This window comes from Phalacrocorax carbo, chromosome 4, assembly GCF_963921805.1.
Source record: "Phalacrocorax carbo chromosome 4, bPhaCar2.1, whole genome shotgun sequence".
In the NCBI taxonomy this organism is placed as follows: Eukaryota; Metazoa; Chordata; class Aves; order Suliformes; family Phalacrocoracidae; genus Phalacrocorax; species Phalacrocorax carbo.
In genome coordinates, this window is record NC_087516.1 from 29,808,851 (window position 1) to 29,834,792 (window position 25,942).

General features: G+C 39.5%; 2 protein-coding genes across 4 annotated transcripts in view; both read left to right on the forward strand.

The window, feature by feature from the left end:
• Window positions 1–25,942, forward strand: part of DCUN1D4 (defective in cullin neddylation 1 domain containing 4) — a 204,734-nt gene that overhangs the window by 77,880 nt on the left and 100,912 nt on the right. The gene's annotated exons all lie outside the window — the stretch shown is intronic.
• OCIAD1 (OCIA domain containing 1) lies at window positions 983–17,236 on the forward strand. The gene is made up of 8 exons (XM_064449427.1): window positions 983–1,122; window positions 1,897–1,981; window positions 5,671–5,724; window positions 6,214–6,261; window positions 9,933–10,062; window positions 12,246–12,454; window positions 13,828–13,977; window positions 16,799–17,236. Exons 1-8 carry the CDS (start codon window positions 1,072–1,074, stop codon window positions 16,834–16,836), a joined length of 765 nt encoding a protein of 254 aa, XP_064305497.1. The 5' UTR covers window positions 983–1,071; the 3' UTR covers window positions 16,837–17,236.

The window sequence follows — 25,942 nt, forward strand, 5'->3', positions numbered from 1 at the left end:
CTGGGTCCTTCACGTGCTCACAGTGTGCATTTTACAGTTGGCATTCTCTACTAGTTTGACATCCACATTCCCTACTGATTTCAGGTCCCTTCAGTCTATTAAACCTTCCTTCTCCTATCTTCAGGCACAGCATTTTTTTGTACAGCCATCAGACAGTAGCAATTTAAGCCTCTTCACTTGAATTCCAGGGTGAAGAGACAATGGCTTGCTCCAGGAAAGGCTGAGAGGGAGTGGTGCATTCCAGGCAAGTAGAGGCAATCAGGATACAGTGAATTCAAGCCACGGCACTGGCTGTTTACAAGAAAACGCTACAGTACACACCGTGCTACCAGAAGCATCTTTTTGGTTTTCTCTCGGCTTTTCCTGATTTTGGATAAACTGCAAGCATCCGCTAACGCTGCCATTTCAACCGCACTGGCTAGCGGCAAGCACACAGGCTCCTTCTGATCTCCCACTTCAACACAATCCTGACCACCAAACCCCTACCACTTTCGAGCAGGCTGCGAGGTCCATGCTTGGTCCTAACTCAAACTCTTTTTTAGGTAACAGGCATCCTAGCTTTTCAGTCTTTATCCAAATCTTTAGTCAATTCTGGCCGTGTATCTTTGGCAGCTAGTGAGCATACCTATTGGCAACATACCTGATGCCCAAGCTAGGCATAGACAGATAAAAGCTCTTCATTACCATTTATCAAAAATGGCAAGCCAGTTACAAAGCCAAGAAGCACCAAGGCAGGTCCTAATGCTGTGCCAAAGACAACCAGGCAGGTAAGGATTACCTTTAAAGTGATTCACCCTGCCTGTAGTAGTGCCTGCTCTCAAATTAGGGGCGGCATTCTTTAAGCGGGCAGGAAACAAGATAAAGCACAGGAAGGAAACATTCTCAATTAAAATGAATGCCCTGAGCCTCAGCTGCTAACTCGAGGTCCATCCACCACGCCCCAAGTGGGAGCACCGGGGCTTATCGGGGCGACCGGACCCGCCCGGCAGTGGCCCCTCCACGCATGCGCACGGAGCACATCGCGGCCATTTCCGGGTCAGCGGTCGCTCGCACTGCCCTCCCCGTCCCGCCATGGAGGCCGGGCAGGGTCCCGGCGGTGGGGAGGTCGGTGACCCGGCCGAGGTACTGTTGTTCGCTCGGCGATTCAGCTGTGGGGGGAAAGCCGCGAGGGGAGCCCGGTGGGGCTCGGGGCTCTTTTTGCTGAGGGGGAGGCGGCGGGCTCGGGGCCTGCACACACCCTCCGCGGGCCGGGGGGCTCCTGTCAGTCGCGAGCTCCCCGGTGGGCTGCGGGGGCGCGGGGACGCTGTCCCTGAGGCCTTTACCGGTTGGGGGTTCGCGGCAGGGGCTGTGCTTCCCGGTACCGGCGGCCTTTCCGCATCTGCCCTTCTGCCGGTCGGTGACCTGGCCGGGCGGCTGCTCGTAACGCCTTTCCCAGTAGGAGAGGGTCACGCACCTCTGGGGAAAACTTCTCACGTGTTGGCAAAACAGCTGGCCGGCTCTCACTACACATGTGCACGTAAACGGACACCAGGCATTGTGTCGTTAAAACCCTGACAAATATTTTTAAAAGGCTTTAATGAGCTGTCAGAATTTTCCAGTTTGGGAGGCTGGTTGCAAGGACCAAAGCAGGCTTTTCTGAGGAAAAAGGCGTGGACTGAGTTGGGATGTAAGCACGCACAGAGTATTTTCTGCTCACCTGTTTTGTAGAAGCATTGGATTTTTTTAATGTCATATTTTATGTGACGTTTACAGACAAAAGCCTCTGGTTCCTCAAGTATAGCAGTGTGAAAGTACAGGCGCTACAAGGTGTGAAAGTTGGGCAAAGTTTTTAATTGAAAAATCACCCCCAAACCCTTCTTTTGCTCATTCTTTTCTAATTTGTTTCCCTAATGAAAGAGGGAAGTACCTAAGCCTTATGTGCCGACAGAGGAGGAAAGAAGACTCCTCAAGGAATGTGCAGAAGAGAGTGCCCGGTATAGAGGTAAGTTCAGTTTGCTGGTAAACTTGGTGTGCTTTTCTTCAACACTTAGTTTTTGTTGTTATCTGAGGTATTAAGGAAGGAAGGCCCAGGTCAGTGTATCACAGCAGTTCATTAACAAGCGTCACGTGGTCTAAAATTCCATCCCAGTAAATGCTGATCCATGTAGGATTCGCATTTATTAAGAGTTTGCAGGACAGGAATTTTGTGAAAGGAGCAACATACTTTGTTATGTTTATGCTTTATAACAAGATCCCTTCGTATTTTAAATGCTTATTAAAAGTCTGAAAATAAATATAATTAATGGAGTCTGTCATTTATGTATCTTAATATTTTTTTCTGTGTCTGCATTTTTGTTTTCTATTTTTGTTGTTATCTTTAGAAGGCAAGAATAAAATAGTTTAACTTAGAACCGTTGCTTTCTGTCTTTCTGGAGGCTTGTGAAGAGAACAATGTATAAGTAGATGCTCAGCTCAATTTTTTGAGAAAATTTCTATGTGTGTGGCCAGACGTTTGGGTTTTTTTCCCTGTAAATAAAAACTAAGATTCTCAATCATGGTTCTGTGGTCCGTAATGACTTCTGTACTACAGCTAGTATACAGGAATAATAAACTTGCATTGTTTTCACAGAATACTTTGTGTCTCATTTTAATTTACTTGAAATATCTTGGTTATGTTGGGTTTTTTCCACAAAACATTGAGAATTGATGGCATTACTGCTTAACATTGTTTCTGTAATTCAAAGGTTCAAGGCGTACCTGTTTTATACACCAGGTCAAGAGGTTTGACGAAGCCTTCTGATGTGACTTTCACCCTCTGCTTTATCATGCACTAGTAGATTGATCCTGATGCTGAGAGGTGGCTGAGCAGAAACCAGGACAGATGAAGAATTTAGCAGCTGATTTGCTAAGTTTAGTACAGTGGGGCTCTGATTTCTCCTGGCAGCCAGTACTTTCAGGGGCGACTTCTAAGGCATTCTGATTTTGAATTAACGATTCAAAGTTCTGCTTTATCTTTCTCCATTGCTTTGGCATTCTCCTTTTCTGCTTTTATTCAAATACCTGTAAACCTTCAGCTTCTTTAGTAAAATCTAGCTATTTTCCTTATATTTTTTTATAAGTGAAAAGAGTCAGGTTCATTATTAGTAAGGTGATGATTCATTATGGTTTATTGATAATCTCTCTCCTGGAAGACGAGAGGGGAGGGAGTTGTTTGTTGTTCTTGAGGTGTTCTGCTATGAGTTCCTGATGGGCAGTGTGGCTTGCTGCCCTGTTCATACTGATACAGAGACTGAAGAAACTACACGAAGGTATTGTTGAGAAGCCCCAAATTAGTTTCTTCAGTAAGTTCACTTTAGGGAGCTACAACAGTAACTGAGATACTGTTTTCAGGAGTTGTGTTCTTTGTGGTTAGCTCACTGGGAGAGCCTAAGGCACGTCACTGTTTTCTAGGTCTCCCGTCTTTGTTTCATCATTTTGCATTACATGTACCTAGATTGTTCTCATTTGCTATATTAAGTACATGTTATTTGAACTCCCCTTCGCAAGAGCTATGGGCAGCCTGCATGACTGCCCTGACATCCTTGCTCCTTACTGTATCAGTTCTTGTTACTCTGAGATTGCTGTAAATCCATGTATTTTCAGTTTGTTTACTCAAATTTCAAGTTGTAGCCAATTTTTACCAGTTCTTACACTCTGTTTTGCAGTAGTTTCTATTGATAGCTTCTGTTGCAGACATGCTTGCTACTCATTTCATTTTTCAGTTTAATATATACTTGTATCTCTGATTTTTAATCACATTATCATATAATAACTTCTAAAGTAAAATTTCACATTACAATCTAGTTTTATCCATTGCACTTTTAATATTGCTAACAAAATCAAACCAGATCAATATGACTTTTTCCTCATAAAACCATTTTGACTAGGGTACATTCTATTCCCATCCTTATGTCCTGTTGATATATCAGCCTTCCATTATTTTTCCTAACATTTATTCTGTTCCTGAAGCAGAAAAAGTACTTTTTGCCCATAGCAGTGTAAAGCATTGATATTTTCTGATTTATTAAGCTAGTTTTGTTTTTCCTACACTTGAATAATTATTGATATTAATTTTTATGTGTGAAACCAATTTTTGTTTACGTATTATTCCTCTAGTCACATACTATCAGCTCTTTCCACTAAACTGTGTAACCTGTCTTTGTTTGGAGTATTTGTGTTGGGTCTATAAATCATTTCCATCCTCTAAGGGTTAGACTGAAGTCCTCACTAATAAGTTCTTCCAATTTCTTTTCACACACACCCCCCCGGGTTTTTTTTTTTTTCCTCTTACAATTTAGCTTCAAATCTGCACTGCCATTCTATATCTCAAAAAATGTAAAGCTCTAGATTTTGGGAAATCTAGGTCTAGAATCCCTAAAAGCATCAGGGTTTTAATCTTTAATAGATGGGAAGATTTTCTTCTCTATTCTAAAGTGTTGCTGTAATCTTGCTTGTGAACCAAGGAGCCAATACTTCTTAAAAGTAACATCAGTCATATTTACCCTAAAATGCTGGTTAGACTCCTAACCTAGTTTAGACCAGTCAGAATTTGTGAAGGAATAAACTGTTAGTTTGCAAAGTAGATTTTAATAGTGAACTCTCAAAATTCTAAAAAATATAATCTTCAAATTTGGCCTTAATTAGCAGATTGTGTGCATCAAAATGCTATAAACATCTAATGCTGTTGCAAAGGTTTCTCCCCTAGGTAAAGTTAAAGGCACCGAGCCTTTTTGTAACATCTACATTTTCAGGCTTGCTTAAAATGTAATTTCATTGTGACACATCTAAATCTTTAATTTAGTCTTTTGTCATGTTTGTTATTTCAGTGTCACTCTATCTTGTGTAGGTGTGGCACTCTTTACAAATAGTTTCAATGCTAATCTTCCCAGTATCATAATTATCATTGCTTGAAATAAGCATTCCTTTTGTTTCTTGCCATCTTCAAACCCTTCCTGCCACCTGAACTCTTTTAATGGGATAAAAATCTACATGAACTATTAACCTGATTGTGATAGGCAGTAATGCTGTTCCATGTTTGTGGTCTTCTCTGCCTTTCGCACCCTGCCCCTGAATTGTATAGTTTGATCCATAAGCTACAGGAAAAAGCTGGTGAATAAAACGTGTTACCTAATTTTAATCAGTGTAGTTTATATCTCTCTAAGAGTTAGACTTTTCCCAAAGTTCTTACGTTAAAACAAAATCAAGGCTTCTGGTTATCAAGATTTTTGAGAGGCGCTGGCGCCTCTGTAATTTGCCTTTTGTCCTGAAGAGCCACGTATGCTTCTCTGTTTTGAAGTTGTGCATCCTGATGCTGGAACAGTTGTAGCTAGACCTGCAATCTTTTCGTTAGAGCATTACTACATCTGGCATTGGCTTTTTTATTTTTGGAAGCATGAAGTCTAATGAAGACCGGATGATTCATTAACCGGTACTGCATAATTTGTAGTAGGTCTTAAAAAGTGGAATTGAGAATGTTTCATAATTTATATACAGTTTGTTAATTATATGTAACTTATACATATTTTTTTATATTATGTCTTGTACAAATGGGCTTAGTAAGGCCTAGTGACTCTCATTTCATTGCCTATTTTGTTAAACGTGGTCGAAAATATTGAAAATCGTATTCTAAACAACTGTTCTTCTTCTTCACAGCTTTTCCTTTGGCTGCAGTGAGCATGCTTGCTACTAGTTTCTTAATTAGGAAAGGTAAAGTCTAAACATAGTTTGGGTTAATTTGGATTTGCTCAGATGAAATATTCCTGCTGTTAATAAAGTTACTGTAATAATATAACATCTAATCTACTTGTAATTAGAAGTAGTGCAGACTCTTCAGCTATGTGACTTGCAGTTCCTATAACTAAAGAAGGAGCAAAACTTTTTAAATTAAAATTAAATTCGTGTTCACTTTATATTGTTTGAAAAAAGCAATATTTCAGTGATTATGAAGGTATACTCTGTAGTGGGTAGTAATGCTGTGTATGATAAGATTAAAGAGGTAATTCTTAGATCTTTGTAATTTTCTGGGGAATTCAGATGTTAGGTAGGTTTTGAATTTTCTTGAACATTAAGTGTTAAAAGAGTAACCTGCTACCTACAAAAATAACTGCAAACTAGCCTACAAATGTAACTACAGTTGACATTTTTCAGCTTAATTTGTAATAACTTACCACTAATTTCTTTGATTCTCATTTTTAGGTGTTCTAAGAGATAGCTCCAGATTTGGCTCTTTTATGAAAGTTGCATGTAAGTAAAAGCTACATATAAATTCAGCTTGTATTCATGCTTCAGGTTCTGGAGTCTGTTATGCAGATGTAATTCCCATGAGGCTAGCTGGCTTGATTTACTGTGGCTCCACTCTATAGAACTACAGAATCATAGAATACCTTGAGTTGTAAGGGACCCATAAGGATCATCCAGTCCAACTCCCTGCTCCTTGCAGGACTACCTAACACTAAACCATATGACTAAGAGCGTCATCCAGACGCTCATTGAACTCTGACAGGCTTGGTGCTGTGACCACTTCCCCGGGGAGCCTGTGCCAGTGACTGACCACCCTCTTGGTGAAGAACCTCTTCCTAATGTCCAGTCTGAACTTGCCCTGATGCGGCTTCATTCTATTTTCTCGAATCCTATCGCAGGTCACCAGAGAGAGGAGATCAGCACTCCCCTTCCACTGCCCCCAAGTGACCTCGGCCGCTCCTCTTGCCCTTGAGACCCTTCACCATCTTGGTTGCCCTCCTCTGGACACGCTGTAACAGTTTAATGTCCTCCTTACATTGAAGTGCCCAAACCTCCATATGGGACTCGAGGTGGGGCTCGCACCAGTGCAGAGTAGAGCGGGGCAATCACCTCCCTCAACCAGCGGCTATGCTGTGCTTGATGCACCCCAGGGCACGGTTGGCTCTCTTGGCTGCCAGGGCACACTGTCGGCTCATGTTCAACTCACCATCAACCCAAACCCCCAGATCCCCTTCTGTGGGGCTGCTCTCCAGCCTCTCACCCTTAAGTTTATATGTATAACCATGATTATCCTGTCCCACGTGGAGAACACAGCACTTAAAGAATCATAGATTCAATGCTTGCATTGGTACAACTGTTCCTGAAGATAGCAGCAAATGATCTGATATATCCAATGAATAAGTGTCACCTTGATGCAGTTAGTTCTATCAGTCAGCAACTTCTTAGCTGTGGTTCTTAACTGCAACATCTCATATTGCAAGAACCTATTCCATGTCAAGAGGTAGAGTATTTCATTTATTCACCATCTTTGAACTTGTGCAGCATGTTTTGGACAAATTTTGTCTACAGGCTTTCCATAAAATTGTAGGATTTGAAATACGCTTGACAAGTGTAATGTAAGAATTCAAGATAAAGATAGTGTAAATAGATACTGTACAAGCTTACTTGAAATTACTTTGCCAGAGTACACCTACCCCTCCCTTCCTAATTTGAACGTCTTTATTCCTGCATCTCACTTGTCCCATTCAGGCTATTTTAGTGCCTTTTTTTCCTGGATATTATGTATGTACAATTGTAGGAAAACGGCAATTTCATGTGAATGATTTTGTATTAAGTATAATCAAAAATAAATTAATAAATTAACCTTTTCAATGTAATACATGACAGTAAAACAGGAAGTTGCCATCTTGCCAATCTACCCAGATACAGCCAATTACTCTCACAGTTTACTTCAGTGGGAAGAGGGTAAAACCCATGATTTGTGGCGAAGGAAGTGTTGTTTAAGCAGATAAATGAATGTAAGAGACGAGGGCTGCCATTTGTTTATGCTAAGTTCTGCTTGCTTTAATTTAATGCCAAACAATGTAATGACACAAGTGTTTCTAATAAGTAATGGAATTATTATTTCCCTGATATCTCCTACAAATTTCTAGTTAAGGGCTACATTCCTCCTATTTAATAGAACTAATTTTTAAAATATAGGGAAAAAGTAAGGAGCAGCTGGACCGGATCAGCTATTCTTAATATTAAGGTTATAAGCCAAAAGACTTGTGGCTTCTCCTTTTTGATGTATGCTGGTAGGCATATGGGCTTTCATTTTGTACTAAAAGAATTTTGCATAAAGTGTGTGCTTTGGTTGTTTTTCAGGAGGTAACTTTGTGTGATTTATGTGCTCAATTTTAAATACGGGGATTTTTCTGGGACATAGTTGGAGTGTAAAAGGCCTGAGTTCAGCAGTTTTCATTTCATCCTTATTGTTTAGGTCAGATGTCCCTACTGTCTACAGGATCTTCCTGAAAACTATTGCCAGGGACATAGTTTACAGGTCCAAATTGTGTCTCATAATTTAACTGACTGATAGGCTAGATTGACAGCATATCCTCTGACATTGCACAGAGCTCTTGGTCCTCTACCTCTCTTTGGCAAAGAAGGGTAAGATCTGTATGTCCTACTTCACGTTAGCCAGCAGTGGGACCTGGCCTCTTTGTCTCTGATCAGCTTCTCTAATGTCTTGTCACAGTGAATACAGAAGAAGCAGAGAGCAACAATATCTAATTTACTGTACTGGCTTTGAAAATGTGCATCATCTGGCTGTTAGCTCTGTAATAAGAGAAGATAAATATTTTAGCCTGTAATTTGGGTGAAACGTCTTCCAGAGAGATGCTTCCACTTTTCTTGGCTGGAAGGCCTCAAGAGACTGAGACTTTCTCTTTGTAATTTACGCCACAGATCAATCACCTTTGCTGCTTAGCATTATTTTGCTACATATTTAGTTTGAATTCTTGTTGGGCCATTTTTCCTTTTAGGGGCTTGTAATTTTTGCCTTTGCACATACTTATAGCCTTTGAGGTGTCTTCCAAATTTTTTGACCTGCTGAACAGCTAAACCCTCACATTTGTCATTTGTGAACTTCACTCATAGTTGTGGCTGTTCTATCCTTTTGCTTGGAAAAGGATTTTTAACATCCTTTTGAAAAGACAGGCATTAGAACAGGAACCACAGTTTTAGCACCAGTACAGAAGGGTCGGGTAAAATCCCCTTCTGTATTTCTTCCCAGGCAATGTAATCTACAGTGTGAGGACCCCAGTGGATTAATGGTACTGGTAATTAATTCTTTGCTGACTTAAAGATGATTGAGGGTCTTTAGTCTTTGTATTTAGAAAATACTGATTGCATATGAAAGAAGGATCTAGGCCTTTTCTTCTACAAAGCCAACAACAAGACTTTTATTAATTGCCATTGAATCCTTCATGGTCCTTTGTGCTCTGTTGGACCCACTTATAAAACTTGAAGGAGCCAGTTGGTGGAAATAATCAGTTTTAAGCCCAGAAAGAACTATTGTGATCGTTTACTCGTATGTCCTGTCCAGCAGATGAAAACGTCTCATGCACTGAACTGAAAGCATTTGCCTGGAGTTTGCGAACATTCAGCTAATTCAGTTGTTTGCCCTCCGGTGATCATACCAAAGAATCTTCTTCAGAAGATACTGAGCCTAATCCTAAATTTATTTAGACTTCTCTTTATACTAGTGAAAACCTTTTCAGGATCTGACTGTTCTGATGTAGTAAATTCTGCTAATTTAATCCCTTTGTTTATTCCTGACTCTTTTATAATCTTTGATAGTTAATTGTTATTTCTGGATCTTGGGAAAAACTGATTATTTTCCTTTTTTTGTCACCTTTCATTCGTCAGGTATGAGCTGAAATCATCTCATGGCGTGTCATGTCTAAATGATTGCTGTATGTCTGTTCAGCTGTTGTGTTTGTTTTTAGTACCCTTTGTTGGCAAAAGAAGCAGAGAGATATGATTACTGCATGGTTTTGGTTTAGATCTAAACTGTTCTTTTTCTTTTATTCAAGATAGTGTATAATGTAGTTGAAATGAATATTTCAAAACTATGTTGAATGTTATGATACAGCATATAAAACCATCTCTCTTTTTTGTGTTTTTTTAAGTTGCTGGAATGTGTGGATACCTGGGTGGAAAGATATCCTACTTGCCAATCTGTAGTGAGAAATTTAAGAAACTGAAGGATTCCCCAATAGGAGATGTTCTACGACAAGCTCAGAGACATAGTTCACATAAGTAAGAATTTAATTCTCTTAAATTTAAAATTTATTCTTGAATAGGATGTTTTAAACACTAACAGATAAAGGCTACATTTGCAGGTTTCAAAGACCTTCAGAGCTGCACCTTCCCTCTTTCCACTATTACCCCAAACTACCGCTTTCAGGAAGCTGTATCTGTATCAGTTGGACAGCTATAAAACACACATTTTGAGCTCTTGACAAACAACTGACAACTTTGAGGAGCATAAAAAGAAACATTTTACTGAGCAAAATGTATTCCTTGTGAAGTAAGGTGGTGTTTTCCTGTGGAATTTAGTTACAGTAGTGCCAGCAGAAGTTGCTTCCCTAGTTTAGAAGTAAACGAAGTTAACTGAAATAAAATAGTGTTACGTTCTGGAAGTTTTTCCCATAGTTTAGTTTGATTGAAGTAGGAAGAGGGTGGAAATGATTTCAGTGTTTATCAAAGGAAAGAGCTCAGTAAACAATATCAGTGCAGGAAGAAGCATGGTGGTCAGACTTATTGCCGTTTGTTTAAATCCTTTACATCTGTAACAGCATTATGCTGTACATATGAGAAACTCATCAGGTTCTTAAAACTATTTCCTGTTTTGTTCCAAATGTTTTCTACTTCAAGTGGGTTTTAATTGCAAACTACTGTCAGAATATCTCACTTAAACGCTTTGATTCAACACTGGGAGAATAGTGTTTGGATAGTGAGTAGTATTCCTGCTAGGTATGTGCTAAGATTTGTTAAATGTTTTTAAAGGATTGAATTCTTATTTACTTTATAAATTCAGACTTAGGACAGTTTTGTCTGCAAGATCTACCTTTATTCTGAAATGCTTACATTTTTATGGTATCAAACATAATTTTAGGAATTACCACTTCATATATTTACTGCATAAACTCAGCTGAATTGGAGTTGGACTTGTCCCTTCACCCACCCACCCCCAGTTTCTCATAAGAAATTGTCATGATCGCTAACTGTGTTTACCCTAGGTGAGAGCATCTTCAAATGCCATCATCTGCTGCACTGATTGACTGTTGAAGTCCCTTCAATCTTTAATGGCCCATTTTTTTGTATCTCTAAAATTTTATTTCCTAAGGGAAAATTCCTTTTTTCTTTGTTAAACAATTAATTTAAATTTGTTCAAATTGCATTATTGTCCATACATATTACTCTTTTAAGCTAGCAACAGAAATAATTACATTTTCATGGTCATTAAACATCTACTACTTATTTTTGGTAATTCTGATCTGCAGTTAAAAACAGATAGGGAGCTAAAAGATCAGATGGTTCTTTAAAGCTGCTTTTGCATATACTTTAAAAATATAATTGAGGCAATAAAATGGCTTAGCTCTGTATGTTGATTGTGAGAATAAAACAAAGACTAACTGCAAATGTTTTTCTTATGAAACTAAAAGTACAGCTAAGCAGAAATTTAAAGTAAAAAATTAAATACTCTAGAGACATTCTAGTGGCACCAAGGGGTGGCATTCTTGACATGGAGACATGTTGTGTAGTGGTTTGCAGGGTCATTCTGAGTATGTAGCAAATGCTTTAGAATATCAGGCATCAGTTTCCAGAATATTCTTTATATGGTCTTACGTTTCTCTCTTAAGGGAAAATTCATTAATGTTTCTGCTGAATTCAGCAGCTCGATAAACCTTCATATTTTAATATCTCCAAAGTAGCTCTTCATCCTCCTTTTCTTCTGTTCTTTGGTACTGATCAATTACAGCAGCTTCTAACGATGAAGGGTTTAAAATTGCAAATTCTTCCTAAAAGGCCTTTAAAAATAACTGTAGTTCATGCTACTACTAGTTAGATGGGCACACCCTGTACTATTTGTGTCTGATGTGGTGTTTTCTGTCTGAAGACTCCCTGGGGGAAGGGATTGTCATTTTTGTCCTGTAAAGTGCAAAATACTTGGTCTCTTTTGTCTTCCGTTCTGGAGATTTTCAGGTATAAGACACATTCCTGGAAGGAAGGGAAGAGTGTCGGGGAAGGGACTATATAGATGTTTGCAATGTAAAGAAAAACAAAAACCTACCCCAAACTTTTTTTAAGACTATCATTCATGTTGGGAACTAAACCATTTAAAATAAAATTTTATTGAACTGCACATATTGTTACTCTTAGTTCAATTTTTAATTTCAGTATTTCTGTATTTAATATTTAATCGTATCATTTTCCAGCCGTTCCAGTCGGAAATCTGAATTTTCAGACATGCCTTCTCAGTCATTTACTGAATCTTCTTCTCCAAGAGCTGGATTCCCCCTTTCTTCTAGCTATTCAGATGATTATAGTTCAACAGACAGAGACCTCTCAAGTTACGAACCTGTTCCATTCAGTGCTTCCCTGAATGAGTCTTCACCTACAGGAATTACGGATTATGCTGTCCAAGGTGTGTTTTGTATTAATATTTTATTTAGCAGTTTGTAGTACAATGACTCTTGCCTTTCTCTTAGATACTTCTCTTACTAAACTATGTATTTTCGTCCCAAGCAAACATACACAGTACAATATAGTGGTTTTGAATGAAACAGCTTGGAGTTGCCAAAGTTGTTTTTACACAGAAGGCAAATATATGTATTATTTTGTATTCTAACTGTAAACTAAATTCAGTGGGTTTTCATGTTTTGTAGCTCTAATTGCAAGTAAAGTTCGTAAATTAAAAGGTTTAACGTGTTGTGAAACTCAACCTGCAAAAAAACTCAGCCTGGCTTGAAGTTCTTTTTGACTGAAATTAAGGTGAATATGCCATCTGTTCACTGCTACAGTCTCTACCATTTGTCTGCTAGCCTTTCTGAGGTTATTTCATTTTCACCAGTGGTGGTGCTGTAACTGTATGCTGCTATAATTCAGTGCCATTAAACTGCTTTTTTATAATGTGACAAACATTTAAATCTTCTGAGAACTGAATGCATATTGTGTTCTGTCCAGCAACAGCTGATTTTCTCATGGAGAACTAAAATGTTTTTCAAGTACTGTTCTGTGCAGCTGTTCTCCTTCTTCCAGCATGAACTCTGTCCTCAGCTCCTGCAGGGGAGGCACACGATTCTGAATTCAGGTCTCGCTGGTACACAAAGGAGGAAGTTACAGTCCAATGCAGAGTTTTGTACTTTGAATTAGTTTGGATTTTTTAACTCCTTTACGGAAAAGGTTTTATTTCACAAAGTCCTTTCATGCAGCTCGGTTTTAGTTACATAACAGTATCAGATGTAAATGTGTCAAGGAAATTGTAATTACACTTCATCGCAGGTATCAATAGTTGGTAGAACCTTAATTATAGAACCACAATTCTGCATTATAGTTGTAGATAAAAGGATAAAAAGTTTATCGGGTGACATAAGGTAGATGTTAGTGCTAGTTCTTTGAAAGCAGAATTTGAAGCCTCAATGCAAGCCCTTGAGCTTCACTTAAATTTCTCTTCAGAAATCATAAATATACAAAACGTGTGATTATCATAAATTTTACATAAAGTGACCAGAACTATTTTATTCATCAACAACAGATGGTTGTTAGGATTTCCACTGGGTAACATGAAGAAAAGGAGTTAATTGCCAATCTTCCAAAGCAGTTTGACAAAATGAAAAGGATAAAAGGAATGGATTAATTAAAGACCACGTTCATTCTCTGTTGCATTTAGAACTGCAGCTGTCGTGCTCCTTTTCAGTTGGGATTGAGCTGTAATTAACTGGCATTCTAGAGTAGGTTGTAGCCAAGTTTTGGTGTGTGATGCCATTTCTAGTATTTTGGTGTTTGTTTTGTTTTCAGATCCTGCTCCAATTCCAGAAGAAAGTCGTAAAAAAAAAGGCGTCACATATGAGGAATTAAGGAATAAACATAGAGAAACATATGAGGTAATGCGACCACCAAAAGCAGAAACTCCAAGCAAGTTTTCACAGGAAAAACCAATTAAGGAAGGTAATATACCAATTTACAGAAATATGTAGTGAACTCAAATGTTGGCAATAATGTTAAAAATTGCTTAATTCTGCTTACCCTTTAAGCAGTTTACTTTTACAGTATCTGCAGGTATCTCATGTGATGTGGTCTGTAGTTGCACATTTCAGATTCTTTTTTCAAACATATTGATCTTCCAGTAGCAAATTATAATTCCTCTCCACCAGCCATGTTGCTTGGTCCCAGACTGAAAATCTCATAACTTGGTTTATTGAATGCATTGAGCAACCTCCTTCCACAAAGAATGCTGTGAGCTCAGAGCTGTACTGAAGAGTTTTAGCTGTGGAAGGGGGTGTTGTGTTTTAGATAGCATTGTTCTCTCAAAATAGAGCACATGGCTGATGGTTTTGAAGGGGGGGGGTATTTATTTTTATGAATTGTTTCATGTAGAATTAGAGGATTTCTATAGAGGCATTGTTTGTAGACGTTCAGTTTCTACATTAAAACTCAAAGGAAGGAAACAGTATTTGGCAGCAATATTGAGATTTGTTTTCACAGTGAAAAAACAAAACTTCATGCAGTAAAACAAGAATGCAGTGTCCTGAAGGATAAGATGCTGTTCAGTCAACTTTTTGACTCAATCAAAGGAGACACCAGAAGCAATTCATAATTGCTTTTTCTAGAACTTTTAGTGTGTCATCTGTGAAAATGATGATAGCAAGAGGAACATTTTCCCATTTAATACACTGCTGGATTAGTCAGCATGAATGGCTGGGGTTTGTATGCAGCGTCCAGTCTGGTCAATCACACTGAAACAAGATTTGTAGGAATAGCTAATGTCTCTTATCAGCCATAGCAGGTGGTAATAAGTATAGACAAGTTTATTAATGCAAAAAGTTCTGAAGTGGTAATCATAAGCTTTGGAACAGTGTTGCTTAAGAGTGTCAGTCTATTTCTTGCTTGTGAATTACTTCCTCCAGATAATCCGTCTTTGGACAGACCTACATGGTCTTGAAATTAAAAAATATAAACAATTGTTGGGTAATGATTTAAAACTGTTTGTTCAAGGTTGAAAGCCTCGCTTGTTGCACGACTATGCCAAATGAGACATTAAAAAACTGTTGAGGCTGTAGTTTCAGGTTGCTTCTAAATTCCATCAGCTGACACTTCATTGATTTACACAACATTTCTTTTCCAAGGTATTTCTCCACAAATAGAAAGTCTAGACATGTCACTTGAAAACTACGCACAGCAATCTGAAGCAGCATTCTGCAAACCTTGCCATATTCCGTGGCAAATCTCGTGGCTGTGAAATGAGAATATGTATTCTTTTTTTTTTTTAGTTATTTGAGGTCTATAAAAGGCCTCTATAAATTGCTGATCAAATATTGCATTCTGTCTGTTATATTTCTGTGTTTAATGGTTACACTCAGGCTTTGAGAATAGAACTACACCGAGCAGTGCATGAGATTTGTAAATAAACTTTTCAGTATCTCTTTGTATTTTTAGGGAAAAAGAGTAAGGAGGGGATACAGAAGTTCAGAAATGTTTCACAAGTGGAAGCACATTTAAATCTACAGTTCAGGGATTCTACTGATGTTGTGGCCCAAGATGTGATTTCGCTTCTTGTGTCACACTGGACACGTTCCTTGTTCTGTGCCTATTCATATGTCCTGAGTCATTACCCCTTTGTTCATCCTCTTACCTCTGTGTCGTAGGAACCAGACTAGCAAATAGGAGACAAGGGTTTCTTCCCTCTGTTGCAAGGACATAAGGGAAAACAAACCAGGTTTAAACCAGTTTTAAGCAGTCCCCAACTTCCCTCTGCTGGTGCCTTCTCCATTCACTGTAGCCATGCAAATATGTGCATCTGCATAGTGATCTGGACTGGACCATTTTCCAGGGAATGCATGCAGCCTGCTCAGCTGCTGTGGCTAATAGAAATGGAAATCAAATTGTACTTTGAAAGAGCTTATCATTGTGCCTCACTGCGATACCAATTGGCTTAATAGAGGTTTGTCAGCACATTATGCTAAGTTTGCTGACACCTCACTGAAACAAGGACCATACATTCTGCTCTGTTCCACTGGTTCTGCTGCAGACAGGTATTAATAAATGGTGGGCTTAGTAATTAACCTGCAAGCAGATGTGTAACGGGTGCCTGACTAGTGTCAGCATTCCTGCTGTATCATATCGGTCCATCCGTTACCCCGTCAGGCGTGGCAGTTGGTGACGGACTACTTAGCAGCTTGCTTTCAAGAGAGCATCTTTTCACTTTCTGGTCGTTGTTCAGTTACACACGACATACTCCTGAGTAAATCCATTAAGATCAGTACACTGTTGGTTTTTTTTCTGTCTGACTCACTGCTCTACTAAAGGAAGCTGCCAAATAATAATGGCTGAGCAGTTTCCTAGTAGGGATTACTGATTTTTGTTTGTCTTCAAACATGTTTTTAACTATCCTGAATCCATCCAACTGTGCACGTAACTAGATTATGTAGCCACATTATTTATCGCAACATTCCTTGCCTGTTTCCTCCAATTGTCTTTGCTTCATCCACGTGTTTTATTTGTTTCAAAGGAATTACAAAGTCTGTAGAGCAGGAATTAGCACAGTAGGCTTCTTGACTAAATATTAATTCATTAAAGAATAATGAGTAACGAACTCTCCTCCCCATTTATTCAAAAGTAGCTTTAATTAGACATCTGTTGTGCTCTGACTGTTCTCCCCAATCCCCTCTTCAAATGGTAATGCATTTCATCACGCTTTTCAGCACTGTATAAGATAAACTTCTGCAGTTAAACTAAGTCGTACGTGACTACCTTTTCTTCTTTTCTTTAGTTAAAGTAAATAAATACGGAGATACCTGGGATGAGTAGGAACTGAATGAAGAACCGAAGAAAATTACCTCCTGTAAGCTAACTTGAACTTCATCTAGATTAGTCACGAGTATCGGCACCTTTAGTGTGTTCGGCCAGGCACAGGTATTAATAAATGAGGAGAAAATCCTGACTTGCCAGAAGATTTAAAAAAAATATTTAGGCTTAATTTTTTTTAATTTTGCATAAATGGCAAGTGAGGCTATTGTGAAGTGTCTTGACTATAAACCGTTTGTGCTATCATTTAAGATTGAAAATGGTAACGGCAATAACTAATAAAAATGTATTACAAAGGTAAAAATACATGTAAATAAATGCAATCACATGTATTTGGAAGGGAAAAATACCAGAATCTTCTCAAATTTTCAACACGTGCATTAAAAGTTACCTGTAGAACTAATCTCTCACTTTGTTTTATCTGAAAGGGGTATGCCGGAAACCTCAAATCGTTGTCATGCTTGGTTGTGGATGTTTGGGATAATACTGTGGACTATTCAGGGAAGAAGGGCTGAGGAACCTAGCCCACCACAGAAGGAAGCAGACTTAACTGTTACTCAAAACTTTTCATGGTGCCAGCTGTGTCTTTAGACAAGCATTCTGACTTGCCCATGTTAGGTCTCTTACGACAGTCATTTTGGAAGAGAGTGATTGAATGAAACTACGGGTGTTTAAAATAGCTATATTTGAAGGAAGAAGGTTAAACCTGACAAACTTTGTTAGAAGTTTGACTGGTATCTTGACTGTTAAAATTAGGTTTTGTGTATTTAGCCTTATTTCTCAGTTTGTGCATGTCATGACAAAAACCCCATGCTTACGGAGAAAAGACCTGGATCAATGGACTATTGCATTGTTATTACCTGTAAGAAAAGAGCTACATTGGCAAAACTATGGCAGAATATTTCCTAATGTTTGCATCACCTGCTCTACCTCAATCAAAATGTTATCCTCCATTCGGGATTCTCATATTCTCAGCCGTGCTGTTTCACCGCACAGCATTGTGTTTATTTGGGGGTTTTGCCTATAGGCGAGCAAAAACTGTGATGAAGTTGATAGCATAAGCTTTTATGCTTTCCTGATGTTCTTGTAGGAGAGGACAGATAACTTACCTACCGAGATGAAAATTCTCAAAGACTGTATCGATTTAGGGGACTAGCAGCAGAGCAGCGTGCACAAGATTATTTGGGGGGGGGGGTACAGAGCAATCGGCTGAAATGAGGAGAGAAAAAAGGGGGGGAGATGAGAATGCTTAAAGAGCCAAATACTACTAATAATAATCAAATCAGGAAGATTGCTTTCAAAAAAGCTGATCTGCTAAAAAAAGAAATGTGTTAATCAGATAATCATGAAGTTGTATCAAAAATTTAACCTCTGGAGACTGATTTAATTTCTCATGGCCATGATGAGAGAACTCTGAAAATACATGAAGTCTACCAGAATTACTGTGTTTTTTAGCACACTATTCCAAAGCTGATCAGATTTATCATGAAAATATTAACAAAGTTTCGTAGTTGTGAGTTATGTAAGCAACAGGAGGCAGAAGATTTAGATTATAAAACTGGAGCAGATTCCTGTGGTGGTGGCTTTCCATCTGTAAAAAGAAGAAATACTTTTTCTTTTGAATGAATGAAGATTTTGGATGAATGAGAAGTCTGCAAGCGAGAAAATGCAGGAGCAGGCTTACAGCATTGAGTAAATAGCAACACCTAGAAGACACAAGCTGTTGAACAGTAAGCTTGCCAATCAAGGTATTTCTTTTGTTTTTTATTTGGGGGGATTTGGGATAACACTGGATTTTCTCAAGTAAAAGAATATAAGGATAGAGTAACTTCCCCCCGTCCCCCGAGGCATCTTAATACATGCTTACACTGCAAGTTGTTTATTTGTATAAGGGAATGATCATCTCAGGAGATGACTGTGTGAGTTAATGTAGATACCTCTGCAGTGTGGACACGCCACTGAAAAGTGAGACTCCCTCTATTTCTCTACATTCACTGTGAAAGTTACTGCTGTGCCAGGAAACTTAGGTGCAATCAAGTATTGAATTATACCCTGGAGCCCTGGGTCAGGTTGGGGGCCTTATACTCCAGGTTCTGGCCATCCTGGTGCTCAGTCTCAGGGCATTTCACTGCGCTGCGCGCTTGAATTGGCACTGTCGCTACTGATCATGGTGTACGTACGGCTGTACGCGTTCGGTCTTGCTGTGTACTTGTAGTTGTGGGAGCGTTCATCTTCCTGACAAAATACCGCTGGGACAGAACAGGCAGGGCGGGCAGAGTATTCCTACGCCATTCAAGTGCTGAAAAGGTAATGCCTATTTCAGACCTAGTTCTTGCAAGCTTAACATCTGGAGAATGCTGGTTTTGTGTGCTGGTAACTGATAATCAGCAGTTACTATGATTATCACAGTTCCTGTGATTATCAGAAGCCTGTGGTCTGAAAACGAGACTTCCTTCAAAGTGTCTTGGCTCAAATTTAATATTTTAGGTGGACAGTGTTTTATATAAACTATATTAGAATTGTTTTTCCTTAAAGGAGAAAATAAAAGGCATATATCACATGCAATTGATGTTGTTTTAAAGGTTTAATGTCTCTGCTTAAGGTAACACTGTGTATAAGCAGGATTTCTAAATTGAATATAATGTTTTCATTCTGTTGCATCTACTTAATAGCTCTTGGAGGCTGTACTTCTTTTTGTACTTGGGAACAAGTTGGCATTACCATAAATCAATTCAAGATTCTTTGGCTTTCCACCGCATCCTTAAGTATTAAATACAGGAGACTTCACAATCATAGCTGTTAATTTGATAGGGTATTGAAAAAAGCTCTGTTGTCATAAGTTGGGTCATGTTCACTTTGCTGTAGCAACATGTGTGTTGACCACCCTGATTAGCTAAATAGCTGTGGGAACTCAGTCTTCGGACTTCCCTTTTTCCTCCACATCTTCCACTAGTTCCATCTTCTTTCAGAGGGCTTTTTTTTCCAGCCTCGTGATTTCATGGCAGCTACCCAGTAACCTAGGAGCAGCTTCCTCATACTGCACTTACGTGATTTTGGGGGATTTTCAACTGCATCTGAGTGCCTTAGAGCTGACGGCAGTGTTATTGTCACTGAAAACAGTGTGTCTAGATATAAAGATTGTATCAGGAATAGTGTGGCCAGCAGGAGTAGGGCAGTGATCATGCCCCTGTGCTTGGCACTGGTGAGGCCGCACCTTGAATCCTGTGTTCAGTTTTGGGCCCCTCAGTATAAGGACACTGAGGTGCTGGAGTGTGTCCAGAGAAGGGCAATGAAGCTGGTGAAGGGTCTGGAGAGCAAGTCTTATGAGGAGCGGCTGAGGGAGCTGGGGTTGTTTAGTCTGGCTAAACAGTCTGGCTGAGGGGAGACCTTATCACTCTCTACAGCTACCTGAGAGGAGGTTGTGGTGATGTGGGTGTTGGTCTCTTCTCCCAAGTAACAAGCAATAGGATGAGAGGAAATGGCCTTAAGTTGTGCCAGGGGAGGTTTAGAGTGGATATTAGGAAAAATTTCTCCACTGGAAGAGTGGTCAGGGATTGGAACAGGCTGCCGAGAGAGGTGGTGGAGTCACCATCCCTGGAGGTATTTAAAAGACGTGTAGACATGGCACCTGGGGGCATGGTTTAGGAGACTTGGTAGTGTTGGGTTGATGGTTGGACTTGATGATCCTAGAGGTCTTTCCCAATCTTAATGATTTTATTTTTCTAAGGCACATGTTGCCAGTTCATAAGACCATCAAGTGAATTATTCTTTCCAAGTAAGGAGGAAAATAAATCAACTAGCACTTTTGTTTAACTGAAGGAAAGCAATATCGTAAACCCAGGAAGGCATAACTGTTAAGATTATAAGATGTGACAAAAAGTAAACAGATTCTTAGATCTAACAGTTACTGTGAGAGCTGCGGGAGAGTAGGTGACAATCCCTTGGGGACATAAGATGTATTTACTTCAGATAAATGGAAACATAATTCTTAAAGAATCAAAACATTAACAGCCATGATTTAAGGCATTTGTTTCTGTTTGTTTTCTTTAATGCTAACGAATACCAGTTTCTATGCTACTTATATATTGCTGTTTTAATACTTTCCACTTGTTTACTGTTATTTTTTTTTTTGATTGAGCAATTCAAAATTACCCGAGATTTCAAGATGGCCAACAATACACAGTAACACATAGTTTCAACATACAGTCATTATGACTTCTGTCTAGCAGCAGCATAGCTGTGCAAAACTAAAAAGCAGGAGTCTTTGCTGAGCTCCTTTCATCGCGTGATACTGCAGGAAACAAGGGTGCATGATAGACACGGCACAATCATCTGATACGAAAGCTATTCAACTAAATACAACTTTATCTTAACCTTGAAATGAGGAAAAAAAAAATCTTAGGATGAAGGAGAAATTAAGAGTTTGATAGATTTCCATTGCCAAAACTCAAATTATTCAGCATTAAAAATCCATAGTAGATTTTTGTGGTGGTGTTTTCCCAGTTGCTCAGTGATGATGGAGGACTCTATTTTAAGAATATGTGATCTTGGCATAAATGGCTTCTAAAACCAAAATTTTTCAGCTCATTCCATACACGGAATGCTGTATGGTCTTTTCTGCTCTCTCTAGTCCACAGTAGAAGCACACTTCTAGTGCATTCAACTTTTTTTTTAATGAAGCTAAAATTAGGTTCCATATGAATCTAATGCCAAAATAAATTTGTTTGGCTTAAATCTGTAGTTTAAATATAATTGCTACTCTTAACTATCTTAGGATAACTACCATTTTAAAGCAGTGTAACTCATGCAGGAAAGGGTGAACTTGGTAGCTGATGCCTGCACATCAATGACGGATTACTAACAATGTCTAAATCATCTTCTAAACAAGTTGTGCTAAACAGAAAACATTTCTGCCAGTACGGTTCCCTGCAGCCAGCGTATGCAGCCGCGTGTTCACATGGAAGAGCTAAGTGTGGGTTTTAGGGTCCCCTTAGATTTCATGAAGGACTGCATTCATTTTCCTTCTCTTACCCTGCACACGCCCAATAACGTGCAGCTGTCAGCTGACTTTGAAGGCTGCACTGTAAACACCAGCTACACTCCGTGCTGCGGGAGCAGCGAGAGAACGAGAAGGAGCCCTGTCAGCCTGTGCAAGTTCTCGCTGTGCAGGGGGAAGCAGAGGGGAGCGCGCCAGGGGAGAGGGCCGGGCGGCAGAGCAGCTGCTGCCTGACCCGTGGCCGCCCGCCAGAGCTGCCAGCTGCTCAGCAGTGTGCTGTGAAAGCCCTGCCTGGACAAGTGCAGACTGTGTGTCTGCAACCGCCAGAGGCAGCTCCCCGGATTATTACGATCTACTGGATCTGTAGAGCTAATCAGGAGAATGGGAGGGATTAAATGGAGAGCATTTGCTGCTGGGCAAGGTTTCAGATGCAGCGATGCAGCAGGAAGTCACCTTGGGCACGTCCAGTTCAGTCATCGCAGACCTCAGCCTACAGCTGGAGTGAGTGATGAGTAGGTTTAACACGTGCCTCTGGGGATGTATGTGAGAAGTAACACTTAAAAGTTCAGGTAGGTGCAGGGGTTTTTAATGAAAAGTTCTAGCATCTGCTGTGGAAGTGCCATTGCTCTTGAATAATCTGTATGTCAAAGACAACAGGAAAAACCTCCATTCCCACCCTAGTGTTTTTTTACCCTTCCTCAGCAGAGAAACGCACTGTCTTGTAATTAAGAAGGTGTGTGTTCTCAGGAATCTTAAATCTTGTGCTCTGTGCATGTGAAGATGTTTGTCTCTAGTCCTAGGTATTAGCTACCTGGGGTTTATTTCATGCGGCAAGGCTCTTAACTTGGTTTTTCAAGAGCTGTAAGAACATTAGAATCACCATAGTGTTCACCCTGTCTCCCACGTTGGCTAATGATCCTTCTAGAAAGACATCCTTCACCGCTATGCCCTCACACCCTTCTCTGACCAGAGCTGAGGAGCTTCCTGAGACAAAGCTTGCATTCAGATCATGCAAATCAGATCTTTCACAGCCACCAAGTCTCTGTGTGGATGGTGCCTTTTAGGGCTGCTTTATTTGTTTCCAGCATATCCTGTGGCAAGAAGATCTGCGATGGAATCTGCTGTGCTTCTTTTTTGTTTGTTTTAAACCTGATTTCGCCAAGTGCCAACTGGTTGCCATTTTACGATAACCGGCAATTACTTGTTCCCTATTCACCTTTCACACTGTTACGGACATCATATTCTTCATCTTGAGTTGTTTTCAACCTTAATCTCTTGTGAAGAAACCATTTTGTGTCTCTGGGATTTCACTCACCTTTTCTGTCTCTCAGCTCTATTGTATACTTCCTGAGATGTACTGGAGGCCCTGCAATATTCAAGATGAGGACATGCCAGAGAATTGATCTGTAGGATAATCTATTTTTTCCCCAGGAATTGTTAATGTTCTACTTGCCTTTTGGCTATTGTAGACCACTGATCTTATGTTTTGCAACTATGCAAAACGCCTCTCGGTTCTCTGTACTGAGAATGTTAGAGTAATTTAAAACCAACGGTATGATGCAGTTAACATTCTCCCCATAACAATGAAGCTTATTACTCAGTCTCTCGGTATTCAGGTTTTTCCCTAGTTCTTCTATCATTTTTTCATGAGGAAACTTAAGTCATGTTTTCCTCTATCAGATTATCTGCTAAAATGTTGACCAGATGCTCCCTGGCATGTCCCCAGAAGCCCTTTCAAGCCTAGGTTTTAAACAGGCCTCGAGAATGGTCTCATTTATTTTTTGAGGACTTCATTTTCTTGAGAATTAAAAAAAAAAAAAGAGAAGCCATGCCATACCAAAGCATGTGCGCAGCATGGAGTAGATCCCTCTGTTCCCGTGTCCAGTCTTTCAAAAAAGCATTAGTATATTTGTAAGGCGTAACATCCTTCTGTGAAAGCTGTAATGATTCTTCATAATACGCCATAGGTATACTTACAGCACTTTAGGACTTTACAAACCCACCTATTTTAGAGGTGATTCCTCAAAAGCGCACATTTGGGAAAATGGTACACTTCATAAAAGTTAAGTCTGTAAGTAAAAGTGGCTTAGTATTTCCAAGACGTGGAGCTGCTGCAATGCTGATGTCAGAAGTTGGATCCCTTTTTTGGCTCTCTCAAATGGAGCTCCTATGCGTGATGCCAAAAACGAGTTGGGTGAGTGGGACAAATTCCCAGCAGCTCTTTCACTGGTAGAAACAGTCATGAGGAAGAAGCCGCTGGTCCCAAATCAGTGTTGCTGTCAGAGGTACCAGAGCGGTGCCTGAGCTAGCGGCCCTTTCATACCTCCCACCTGGCCTGGTCCAGCATCTTCCTCTTGTAACTCCTGCCCCAGAGCCCTCCCCTCCCCTTAACGGCTCTTGCACAGCCCTATTCTCTCATCCTCCTCTTAAAATGTAATAAGCCCCACATCTTATTTTGATAGGGATTTATAAAAACTTGGATAGTGAGCTTTCACCTCCCCTTCATTCCCAGTTTTAAGAGAGAATTATAGACCAGTTGGCTTGCCTGAAGTCCCACTACCAAGTCAGGATTTAAATAGGAACGTGCTTTGTTTTCAACCTACAATTGCTTTCTCTTCTAAAACACAACTACTTTTTTTTAAATTTGGATTGAACACAGTATTTGTAAAATTATTTCAAATAGCTAAAAGGAAAGTCCCCAAAGGCAAGCAGTCTACTGCAGCTGTTTGAGGTTAATGTCATTATAGCTTTCCTCTTCTACTCTGATGCTTTTTCTGTTCGTAATTTCTTTGCATCACAGCTGAAGGATGTATTTTGTTTCTTGATTTTAGCAAGTATGCGGACTTCAACTAAGCTGTGACATGCCTAAGAACAGAGTTGAATTCCCTCATCTCTGGGTGAAAAAAGTAAGCTCTACTTTCCAGATACAAGTGATTACTAGGACACTATGTATGTTCATTGGCTTTTTTAGCCTTTTTGTAACATCTTCCTGCCAAAAGGGAATGTCCATCCTATTACTAGTGCAAGAAAATACTAAAAAGTTTTAGCGCTATATAAACAATGCTTGGTCCTTTGTAAGGTCAGCTATTTTTCTGCCTGGAGATCTCTTCCATAATCTTTATTTCAGCCTGAAATAAAGATTGTGGAAGTAACAGATTACCTCACATCTTTCCCTAGGTTTAAATAGGTCATCCCTAATTTCAGTGTGTTCAACTTCTGCCTCAATTAAAAACAAAGCCTTTACCCAACTGGTATGGAATGCATGATAGTAACAGTCAATGTAGGTTAGCTCATTAACTTGTGTATAATTACTGCAAAACGGCTGTACTAACCTACAGTGCTTGGAGCACTCTCTGTTAATCATCAGGAGCTTGTCTTCCCAAGTAGAAAAATCATGAGGGTCTGGCCATGAGAGCACATGAGGTTTCATCTAGCTCTTCCTGTCTCCCTTTTGCATAAAGCACTAATGTAAAATAATCAGTGTGCATTTAAATGTTCCTTTCTGCATCATGCAGCACGACTATTAACACTCCAACACCTGCTTTCTTACAGAACTTCTGTGAACTACAAGACATATTTTCATATTTCTCTGTCAAATCTTAAGATGCTTGAAAGTTTAAGTAGGTCCTGTAGACCATCCATTGCTAAAAAATCCAGCATCTGTCTGATTCCACCCCTAGAAGACACGCTCAGCCACCAGGAAAATTCCAACACACCTGTAAGTCACAGCACAATTAAAGCCAGTCGCTCCAACTTTATCAAGTTACCACAGTACAGAATGTCTTGTGAATCTTCCCCATCCTTTTGTAGCTGGTGCTTTTGGAGAGTCAGTTAAAAATTTTACAATAATGTAAAATGTAAGTTAAGTTATATTTAAGAAATATTGCAACACCGTTACTACCTCATTATAAAGGCTTGTGGCCCAGCCGCACCCTTGACTAGACTGTTGGTCCAGCAAAGCAGGATAAATTGTATTTTAACAAAATCAAATAAGAGCCTCGCCAAAACATACTCCCTGTTATTTCTCAAATCAAGGACTATTATGTGGAGCTTGACACCTGACAGGCTTAAATAATTATTTGGCCATAAACTCTCTGAAGTACAGAAAAATGC

What these genes read in the sequence shown, in the direction of transcription:
- OCIAD1 (XM_064449427.1), top strand. Translation starts at nt 1,072, where the DNA reads ATGGAGGCCGGGCAGGGTCCCGGCGGTGGGGAGGTCGGTGACCCGGCC. An exon ending in AGGTCGGTGACCCGGCCGAG is followed by an intron (nt 1,123 to 1,896) that starts GTACTGTTGTTC and finishes CCCTAATGAAAG; the next exon opens with AGGGAAGTACCTAAGCCTTA. An exon ending in GGAAAAACCAATTAAGGAAG is followed by an intron (nt 13,978 to 16,798) that starts GTAATATACCAA and finishes TCTTTTCTTTAG; the next exon opens with TTAAAGTAAATAAATACGGA.